The sequence below is a fragment of the Rhamphochromis longiceps genome, linkage group LG22 (genome assembly GCF_057381845.1).
Source record: "Rhamphochromis longiceps isolate RC_006_pf linkage group LG22, R_longiceps_female_GT1.1, whole genome shotgun sequence".
Classification (NCBI taxonomy): domain Eukaryota; kingdom Metazoa; phylum Chordata; class Actinopteri; order Cichliformes; family Cichlidae; genus Rhamphochromis; species Rhamphochromis longiceps.
The window spans coordinates 15,900,847-15,912,606 of NC_140577.1; the positions used below are offsets into that span (position 1 = coordinate 15,900,847).

Below are 11,760 nucleotides of genomic sequence, written 5' to 3' on the forward strand. Positions count from 1 at the left end.
TTAGTGGGACTTCTGGCATTCCTTGCCTTGAACAATCCTCTTTAAATCTGGCTTGTATTCCGTTGTTGTCACTCGAAGCAATTCTTTCACATGTGTGTCAGTCAGAACAGATCGATGCTTTGATTTCACATGTTTTAGGGTAGAAAACACAGACTCGCAGACGTATGTTGACCCAAACATTGACAGTATCTTAAGCGCAGCCCGTTTGACATTGGGGTATTTTTCCATTGGCACACTTTTCCAGAACTCAATGGTCCCTTCCCTTAAAGCAGGTTTCAATTGGTCCTCTTCACAAAGATCGATCATCTCCAACTCAGCCGCAGCTTCATCTGTGACTAGCGGGACTTTCAAACAGCCGGTCTCTGCATTAAATGGGTCGACGAGGAACGTAATCTGTGGCCTTTTCAATTGTAGATCATGGAACCGGGTCACGAAGCTTTCGTGCAAGTTTTCAATCAGCGTTGCATATCTGGCTCTTTGCTTACTCAGGGCAGCACTGGCGACTTGCCCGCTGGCTTTTAGCAGAGTGGGAAAATGCGTTAAATCTCCCTTTTGAATATGTGTCTTGAACAGCTTCAGTTTGTTGACAAACGCAAACACACTTTGCACCAGGTCAGGCAGCATTTTTAACTTACCCTGCAGGGTCAGGTTCAGTCTGTCCAAGTGACACAGCATGTCGACCAAAAAGGCCAGATCCATAATCCACTTGAGGTCCGAGAGCTCGGGATAGTCCTTGTCCTTCTTTTCCATAAACAGTTTCACGGCATCCAAAAGCTCAAAGAAGCTCTGACCGCTTCGTAAATTTTTGGAAAAACTGTATCTGCTTTTCTGCCTGACTTTTCAAAGTGGCCAACTCGTACTTGCGAAGTTCAGTCCCTTTTGGAAATTCCTGGTCGATGTTAGCATGGAGTGAGCTGAAGTGGCGCTGAAGATTTGAAGCTTTGAAATGCGCTAATGACGTCTGACATATAAGGCAGAATGGCTTACCATTGCGTTCAACAAAAAAATATAAACTCTCCCACTCTGTTAAAAACGTCCTGTGTTCATCTTCATATTTTCTTTTTGCTGTGCATTTTTTTCCTGCCATTTTAAGGGCGAACTTGCTCCTACTGGGAAACTTTGCGGTATTTTCATCTCACACACATGCGCATTTGATGAAAATACCGTATTGAACTCAAGCGAAGCGAACGCGCACATTTTAAAACAACAACATAAAAAAAATCAAAACACAAACTTTGATATGAACGTAAGAGCCGCATGAAACCAGGCAAAGAGCCGCATGCGGCTCGAGAGCCGCGGGTTGGCCACCCCTGCTTTACAGGCTCAATCACTTGTTTAAAGTCACACTAAACAAAATATTTCGGTCGGAAAAGGTTCTAAGATGGCAAGAGTAAAAACTCAAAGTTAAAGGCTTCATAATCGACACATCGCAGTGGCTACGTACACCTAAATGACTGACTGTGGCTCTGGCAAAACTAGGTCTGTATCAGAAGTAAAGTCAAGTTTGTCACAAACTAAGCTGTACCATCATGGCAAACAGGAAACGCACACAACTAACACTTAACAAACTGAATTTAACCGACCAAAGACCATTTGCCCTATAGTTTGTTAGTGTGGGTGTGGGTCGTTATAAGCATAATATTGCAGTACAGTTTAAAAATATCTGGTTTTAATGTCGCGAGTCCCAACTCTGCTTGGGTCAGCTGATTGCTGTGTTTGTGCCACTCCAAGTTCCTAACTGGCTTCTTGTAGACAAACGATGCAGCATCAACACTCATATCATGGTTGAAGGGCGATCCTCCCATCTCTACTTCTTAAAAGTTTCCATTTATCAGCCCGTTTTTAATTTCAGATATCGATAAATAGCTAATATTGGCTAATATACCCGGCCTTCTGATATATGTGATGGGTGTTAATGCGTTTCGCAAACTCTTCACTAGCTCCATTTCTAAAAAGCTCCTGATTCGGTCCAGTCAATCAGAAAATGATCTTAAATCAGAATTTACTTAATGAGTTTTCATTAAGTAAAGATGAGTCACTTGGTTGTGGTCAGTGGAATGCTTGCTAGATGCTCATCCTCTGAGGAAAATTATATAATTAAAATCAGCCCGGACGACTAAATAAATCTGAATATTATAATCCAGCTGGTATACACAGCATTTTTAATTCTCTTGGGCATTTCCTTTTATTCCACAACTGACAGCAGAGAAATGAGACCACACTCAAACCAAGGATGTCTCTGTTCGTGATCACCATTAAAATCGGTGTACCAGGTTTTTTTGAGATATTGACGGCTATGAAAGGATAAACACATACACCAAAGAGCAGTTTTAGTCGACTTTTCCATCTGTTTTATATGAATATACGAACATTTATAATCCCACAGCCTGGCCCAGTAAACGTAATATTTCTCTGATGTCTAACTATGTCTGTGAGTGTGTGCGGTAAATTTTGTGTGTGTGTCTTGGATACGTGACATTAGCAGGATAAATAAAAATCAAATGCTGTTTGGAGACAAGAAAAACATTGCACACCTTTAAGAAAACTCTTCTTCAAAGCTTCACCACCAAAGCTAGAAATTCCTTCCTGAGGCATCAGTGAAATCAAAAACAACAAACACCGCACTTATGCTCCTGTTTAGTTACTCAAATGTTGTTTCTTCTGCTAAACTGGAGTTGTGCTACAGCAGGAGAGAGAACAAACCATCAAGAAAGTTTCAAAGTTCAAACACACGTATGCTCACTGTATCAGTTTTTGTCTTTCTTATCTCAGCATGTTCACCGCAGACACGAGCAGACTGTGTTTTTCTTTTCTTTTTTCCCTTTTTTTTGTCTAATGTGGGTTTGTGACAAAGGGTTGGCAAATTGTGACAAATTGCTTTTACCTCTTCTTTGGTGGTTGGCACCATCGTGACTGAGTTTGAATTACGATCTGAGCTATTTGCATAGTTTAGTTAACGTGAGATTAAAGGGAGTTATTATTATAACTGCATTTAAAAGGACAGAATTTTAAGGTAATATTACAAAAAAGCTCATTTCCACAAACTAGACAGACTCCTGCTGAATGAGCTTTTGTAAAATGTTGTTTTCTCACACGCGTTGTTACAAATGCGAATGTTGGTTGTCGACGGGAGAGGTTTTTTTGTGCGTTTCCGAAGATGCCTACACGTGAGCGAGAGAGGCAAACTGAAAGAGATGCGTGGAGCTCTTGCCCTATATACATGGTCCCCAAGGGAAGGGTGGAAAATCTTTGATAGTCTTTGAGTAGGCATTTTGTCATGTTTTATATCATTCAACTAATAAAACACAAGTCCTTGACTAAAGACTCGGGCTCCCTCTGGACGTCTGCTCTACATGGGGAGCAATTGTTTGCCTTGACTCACTCCTCCATCTCTTCCCACATCTGCAATTACCTAATGCATTGTTTACTGCTTAAACATGTTCGTTTACCATACATTAGAGATTCTTGCCTGGATGATTTTTCTTTTTTTAATCCTACCATAAGAGAACTGTAGCGATACTTATTTAAAGCTCCACTTGGCACAGTATCAGGGTCCATTACTTCCTCTTTTTTTCTGAATATTTATAACAAGGAGGCAACTGTAAGCTCAGACAAAACATGCCAGATGGTGCTAAATAAAGAGTTAATGCTGTTTGGAAAATGAAATGTCTGCTTTTGAACCCATGACCATCATCACCTTGGTTTGTTGGAGGTAGAGTATTAGTAGTTTTCACAAAGTAAAGGGGATGCACAAATTCCTCGAACAGGTTGTCAATGCAATCTTGAGTTACTTTGTTGCATTAGAAACGCTCCAAAAGGCACCAGCACCTCATAAAACGGTCCAGTTAGGTCAGTCAAATTAACCAAAGGGAGGCATAGAAGACAGCTAGCAGCTAAACCTCTATTAATGCAGAATGTTAAGCTTTAATAAAATTTAAAGAGTGAATATTAGCATTGTCAAAAAACTAAAATTGATGACAAGAGTCTAAAATCTGATGAGAGACCTACTTGCAATAATAAAACAGTGTGCTATTTTGCCTCCTCTTGGCACAAAACTTCAGTGTCACTGCAGACATTCGACCCCTCCCCTCACTAGCAGATGAACGCATAAATGGTAGCACAACAGACCTAGAAGAGCATCTTAACGACTGTCACCGTGGTCTGTAGGGCTCTGTCGTATCATATTGTCCACAATATAAATTTTTTATGTGATATAAAAGTGCAATATCACATTGCTATAGCAACGCCATGTGTTTATGTTTTTTTTGTTTGTTTGTTTGTTTTTCCTTCCCCCCTGTGAACAACAACAAGACAAGCCTGGGCATGTTTCAGAGCCACGTGTCAGATTTAATATTTAAAAAGGGAGCTATCGCCAACAAAGCACAGTGCTGTGCAAAAATGTGGACTTCTGGAGTCAGTCTCAAGTAACCAAATGAAGAAATCAAGAAATTTAAATTAGGTGTCAGAGAGTCAGTAAAGGCATTAAGATATATAGTTTTCAGTCTAATGTTCAGTCTGGATTAAAGTGGATGAGCAACCAACCATTTCACGACCTGACATTGTCAATCCACTGTTGTGCTGCCTATTTGCCTTTCAGTTCTGAGTACTATGGTCAGCGTCTTAACTGTTTGATTGACACATCAGCTCTATTCCTTGATCTGTATCATGCAGATTAATTTAAAAATAAAAATAAAAAGGAGGTTTTTCTGCATCTAATCCAACAGTTCTGCCCCCCAGATGTTTCTCTGCCTTTGAGGAATTTTAAAAGGAGAAGGGGAATTTCATTGTTAAGTGGGCTTGGACACAGTAAAGAGCCGAGAGCTGGTGTTTAACAGGACTATTAACAGCAAGATGGGAGATCGATACAGCAAGGTAGTGAGGAGGCGCATCTCTGTCATCGTGATGTGTTATTAGTGCCCGACAGTGGAGGGGTCTGGCTTCTTTCCAGTTCCTGGGCCTTGTCATGTACTCCGCTCCACAGCAATTAAACCAAAACCCCTCTTTTCACTCTGCTCTACAGATTCAAAGCCTGTAAATAACCATTTCATAAATTACAAAGCATTAACAAGTGTCGCCGCACGGCGAGCTCTTTGACATAACAAATAATACCTTTAGCTCAGAGATTTATTTTGGCACCGTGGAGATAATATCCTCTCGGTCTTTTTAACAACTGCAGTATATGGCTGTGATATCTTCAAGGTCTTGCATAATGCAGCTCTCATATTCATAACACAGTCAGGTTACTCTTTATTTGGCGACAGATGCTATTGCTCCTCCTACTGTTCCTTTAAGGGGCCAAATGATGCACAGCCAATGCAGCACTGTTCCAGGATTTCTTGAGGTGACAGAGATGGCAGAGCAGCTTTACTAGGCATTTTCAAAAAGAAACCTCAGATGTAGTAAATAGTATCCATAAAAGAGAAAAACCAAAGAAAGCCTGACAATATCTTCACATCCAAGTTGTATGAGAAATCCATAGTCTGCTGTTCTGAAACATTAAAGGATGTGACCAGTGAAAGTTTGTGTGCGCGCTCTGAATCATGACCTTTTTAATTTTCTGGTATTTCTGCTAATGCTGTGCAATACTGCAAATTTGTAAATACTGTAAATACAATACAATACCAGTACCGATACCTTTAACTCATAAAGGCAGCTTATGTAGGGGATAGCAGTGTGTCATTATTTATCATCATCAATTTGCCAAATTCTGTCTACTTTTTGATGACCACTAACTCACTGTGATTTTTTTTTCTTTCCAAATTTCTTAGTCAACACAACAAAACACACGTGTCAGCTTCTCATGCATTTTCAAACAGGAGAGCTGGAATGTAACTATGCCTTTATCTAAAGCATTTTGGGTCTGCTTCTGTTGTTTAAATGTGCTGTATGCTATAAATAAAGTGGATGTGACAGTCAACACACAAAAAAAAAATCCAGACATTTTTTATGTGTACTATGTTGTGCATGTTCGGGTGGATGCTATCGAGCGGGGATTGAATCGATACCAATACCAGCATTGTTATTGATACTGTCGATAATTTGGATCGATATGCCCACCACTAAGTCCTGCTATTAAACCTAGCTCTTTATGCAAAATATGAAAAGAAGCTTACAGACATTTTCCCCTAAAATAACAACATATTGTCACAAACCTAAAGTCCTATTTATTTATTTGTATCTCTGGTATGTGTGGGCAAAGATGTGAAATCTTCCTTTCTTTCAGTATCTCACATAACACTCAACTCTGCCTTAATTTTCTTTTGGCCCTGACTTTAAAGTGCATCTTACCCTCATACTTTTGCACTTACTGCTGAAGAAAGCACATTCATAAATGTACTGCGAGATGCTGGATTACATGGCACTGCGGTTCAAGAACACGATGGAATTAATTTCCAAAGCAGTTTCACGGCACACGAATGCACCACTTACATTTACGACATGGTTGTGGACAGGGTGAAGAGAAAAATGCATATTTGTTTCCTTTTCTCAGATTCTTTTTCGTTCCCGTCTTTAGAATAAATACATTGCCGGGTTTCATCTTTAGCCGCGCTTTCTCTGCAGCTAAATGCTTGCAGACGAATGACTGTAGCTCTGATGGGTAAAACCCAAAAGCGCTGCCACAGGTTAGATAATGTTTCTCTTTATTTTTCCCGTGTTGACACAGAGAAATAAAAATGAAAAGAGAAGCTGGAGGGCAAAAACCAGAAACTCAGGGATGTTTTTCGTTTAAGAGAATCGTTTAAAGATCTGCAAAACAACAGATGACGTACCTGCTTACAAATGATTCCCCATCACACAACACGAAAATGTGTATTAATGTATATGTACAGAGAGTTAAACACTAAACTCCCTGACAAAGGCTTGTACACCGGACCACATAAGAATTAGGTTTATTTTTTCAAAGTAAAACAGGACCATGTAAGGAGGTACTGCTCTGTGTTGGGGGTCTGGAACTGACAGCCTTATGCCAGTGGTCTACTTTCTCCAGTGGCAAATATGCGAGGGTCCGAGACATTTGTGTACACTCTGAGGCGTTCTGCGTGCATGCATAGGGGGTGCCCTTATAGTGGGCACCTCCTATGCATGCGTGTACCCTCCAAACAGTTCTAGAATAGCTATTTATATTTTGTGTCTGTAGATGTTTGGGTCTTTCTTTATTTTTATTTTTATTTTTTTTATGAAATTAGGTGACAATGTGAAAAAGTGTTTTTCCAGTAATCGTAAGTTAAAGGTGCTGGGATGCTCTTTACCCTCTGAGATGGTAACTGCAGTGCTCACTTTGTATTCCAGATGCAAATCGAACCTGATTAGTGGAAACAAGCAGAAACAATTTTAAGCAATTAATGAGGTTAGTGAAACAGTGGTCTTAAAGATGTGACGTCCTTGTGTCAGAGTGACTGAAAGGATTAAGCTGATTCATTTTATGCATCTTTGTTACCAAATTGCATCATATTGACTTTTGCCAGCACACCCCCATTTGCCAGGAGTGATGGATGTAGGAGGTCCGAGATGATTGTGTTGGTTTGATTTCAGTATTTTTAATGGATGGTTCAGACTGCAGCTTGTGGGTGTATGTGTGGGGATGAGGCGGGGATCTGTTTGATGAAATGTAAGGTGGTGACTCTGTTTTAACCTTGCGGTAGCATTTTGCAACAAATCATTGGATTTTTCCCTGTTTGTTGTTAGTATTTTACTACATTAAAGGCACATACATTCATTTTTTTTCACCCCCTACCCTTTGGAAGTGTGTCATAACTAAGTGTGCAGTTACTGCTCGAGTTTGTCCTCCAGATGTCTCTGTGAACTCCAGATGCTCTCAAACGCCATCTCCTGCAATCATCCTTCTTCATTCCCACTAACAATTAGATAATGAAATATTGATTTTTAGTTAGATTCATATTGATGCTATTAGCTTTGCATTGATAAATCACTGATGCTGGGAGCCAGACCAGGAAGACATTACTGTGTGTTAATCTGATGGATATGCCTTCTTCTGTCCTGTGTGTCTCTACCTGGCCTGTCACACGCTGTCTTTACTACATATAGAATAGCTTCATATCATGGCCCAAATAACTTGTATTTCACTGTATTTGAGGTCTTGTGTTTGCAGACAGTTGAGGATTTCCTTGTTGATTAAGAACACTGTAAACTTAAAGTTCATACTCCTGTAAAAACCTCCTGATGTAAACAAACCACTTAAAATCACCAGGATTCCTGCATGAAACGGTCATAACATATGACCTAATCTTTGTCAGTGTCATGAAGAAAGAAACACAACAGAATTAAGCTAATAACAAGCCAAAAATTATAGTAATATGTATTTATTTAAAAGCTTATGTGGCAAAAAAAAAACCAACCCTCCGATTTAGACCCTCCTTTACCAAACTGCTCGAGCTTAGCCATAATTTTAGGACTTCCAGGGGAAACGGCTACATCTTGAGGTCACTGCACAGCATCATTATTGGGTTAAAGTGCTTAGCTCTGACTGGGCCACACTGAAAGGCAGATTTTCTTTGTTTGAAGTCATTCTGTAGTGGATTTACCTCCAATACCAGGGTCATTACTGAGTCTCCTCTGTATTATCCTGTAAGATACCAACTTGGGAGGCACAAAGAAAGCAGCCAGCCTCAACACAGCTTTCTTCTTGGTGTGTCCTGCCATCCTTTGCATTGATGCATCACAACTTTCTTATGCTAGGCTGAGATATTAACTGCTTCATTGATTTCTTTTGGTTTAGCTATTACGCTTCACTTTAAAAAAAATAAAAAAATAATAATTTTTATAAAAAAAAAAAAACACCCAGCACGCCCCTGCGGGCGGTTTATCCTTCAAGCTCGGGTCCTCTACCAGAGGCCTGGGAGCTTGAGGGTCCTGCGCAGTATCTTCTGGACAGAGATCTCCGATGTTGTTCCCGGGATCTGCTGGAGCCACTCGCCTAGCTTGGGAGTCACCGCACCTAGTGCTCCGATTACCACGGGGACCACCGTTACCTTCACCCTCCACATCCTCTCGAGCTCTTCTCTGAGCCCTTGGTATTTCTCCAGCTTCTCGTGTTCCTTCTTCCTGATATTGCTGTCATTCGGAACCGCTACATCGATCACTACGGCCATCTTCTTCTGTTTGTCTACCACCACTATGTCCGGTTGGTTAGCCACCACCATTTTGTCCGTCTGTATCTGGAAGTCCCACAGGATCTTAGCTCGGTCATTCTCCACCACCCTTGGGGGCATCTCCCATTTTGACCTCGGGACTTCTAGGTTATACTCGGCACAGATGTTCCTGTACACTATGCCGGCCACTTGGTTATGGCGTTCCATGTATGCCTTGCCTGCTAGCATCTTGCACCCTGCTGTTATGTGCTGGATTGTCTCTGGGGCATCTTTACACAGCCTGCACCTGGGGTCTTGCCTGGTGTGATAGACCCCAGCCTCTATGGATCTTGTGCTCAGAGCTTGTTCTTGTGCTGCCATGATTAGTGCCTCTGTGCTGTCTTTCAGTCCAGCTTTGTCCAGCCACTGGTAGGATTTCTGGATATCAGCCACCTCCTCTATCTGCCGGTGGTACATACCGTGCAGGGGCCTGTCCTTCCATGATGGTTCCTCGTCTCCCTCCTCTTTCTTGGGTTTCTGCTGCCTGAGGTATTCACTGAGCACTCGGTCAGTTGGGGCCATCTTCCTAATGTATTCTTGGATGTTCGTTGTCTCATCCTGGACTGTGGTGCTGACACTCACCAGTCCCCGGCCCCCTTCCTTCCGCTTAGCGTACAGCCTCAGGGTGCTGGATTTGGGGTGAAACCCTCCATGCATGGTAAGGAGCTTTCTTGTCTTTATGTCAGTGGCTTCTATCTCCTCCTTTGGCCAGCCTATTACCCCAGCAGGGTACCTGATCACGGGCAGGGCGTATGTGTTGATGGCCCGGATCTTGTTCTTACCATTCAGCTGACTCCTCAGGACTTGCCTGACCCTCTGCAGGTACTTGGTGGTTGCAGCTTTTCTAGCGGCCTCTTCATGGTTCCCATTCGCCTGTGGGATCCCCAAGTACTTGTAACTGTCCTCTATGTCTGCAATGTTGCCTTCTGGTAGTTCAATCCCCTCAGTTCTGACTACCTTCCCTCTCTTTGTTACCATCCGACTACACTTCTCCAGTCCGAACCACATTCCAATGTCATTGCTGTATAGCCTGGTAGTGTGGATCAGTGAATCGATGTCTCGTTCACTCTTGGCATACAGCTTGATGTCATCCATGTACAGGAGGTGGCTGACAACTGCTCCGTTCCGTAGTCGGTATCCGTAGCCAGTCTTGTTAATGATCTCACTGAGGGGGTTCAGGCCTATGCAGAACAGCAGTGGGGACAGAGCATCTCCTTGGTAGATCCCGCACTTGATGGTGACTTGTGCTATGGGCTTGGAGTTGGCCTCTAGTGTTGTACGCCACATCGTACATATATATATATATATAAACTGAGCAGCTTCTACACTCCTCAAATCAAGCTTACATCTTATAAGCAGTTTTTCTCATATGCATATCTGCAAATCTAAACTCATAAAGGTGTAGATTACCTTAAAACACTTTCCAGCTTAATGGAAATTGATGCACCTTTTTTTCCCTATTTACATTTTTTTTTTCATTGACTGACTGGATTCTCTCTGAATATTTGGGACATGTTTAATATGTGAAAGAAGTTTACAAAGAACTGTGTTATTAATTTCTTTTTTTCTTATTACAATTTAGTGGATGCTTCTCGTCAACCGAGTCGGACTGCACGCATTCAGGTAGGAATCACATATCTGACCCGGGTCACATGATCTAACAATCAGGGTGTACAGAACATTTACAACCACCTGCTGAGGCTGCTGGGAAATCTCCTTATCGGTAGTGTCCACCTGTCTGAGGCAGCGCTCAGTATTTTAGCCCGCTGCCTAGTCATTACTGTCACAGTGGGGTCTCAGTATGTAAAACTGAGGCACAGCAATGCACTGTAAGGCCAAATTAAAACCTGCTTTTATATGGAAATATGGCAACATCCACAACCAGAAAGCCAACGCAGAGCTTCATGAAGCGCATGCAAAGGTTTCAAAATCAAATAGATGGCAGAAGATGTGACAAAAACGGTGTAAAATGCAACATGTCTGTCGTTTGCGACATAAGGCCGAGATCAGCGGTTGTAAATATTATTTATTTCTTTGCTCATTCATTTATTTATTTTCCGTGGCATGAATAGAAAACTGTGGCTGTTTAATTTTAGTGATTTAAGAGGCTTGAACAGGTAAAACTGTGGTTTGGTTTTGTTAAATACAAAATAAAGTGGAAATAACAGTTTTAAAAATGCTTGCTAAATTTCTGTGTAACACTTTATACTTACTACTGTTAAAGGAAAAGGTGGATCTTCTCTGTGATCTTCCTCCTGCCTCACAGCTCCATCTTCAACGTCCACTATCCCTCCTCTTGCGCATCACACCACACCATCTTAGCTTTACATCTCTAACTTTCTTTCCTAATTTTCTCTTTCAGGAGATTTTGGGACCAAGGATTAGTCCTAAAGTCCTACATTATCTTGTGACCCCCTTAGATTACGTTTGTAATTTCTGTTTAGCGACCTTTGTGTGTATAGGGTTGAGATTTTCTAACCAAAAAAAGCAGCATGTTTAAGAAACATCTTGCTTCTGTGCTTACACTGATTGCACTTAATTTAAACCCTAAAATCAAACTTTGATTGTTTAAATAATCACACCCAGCTGTCACCTTTCACACACTAATTAA

General features: G+C 41.4%; 1 protein-coding gene across 1 annotated transcript; it reads right to left on the bottom strand.

The window, feature by feature from the left end:
• LOC146643773 (general transcription factor II-I repeat domain-containing protein 2A-like) lies at positions 1-750 on the bottom strand. Its single transcript, XM_085395396.1, has one exon. The coding sequence runs from the start codon at positions 748-750 to the stop codon at positions 1-3; it is 750 nt and encodes a 249-aa protein (XP_085251522.1).
• Between the last annotated feature and the right edge of the window lie 11,010 nt (positions 751-11,760).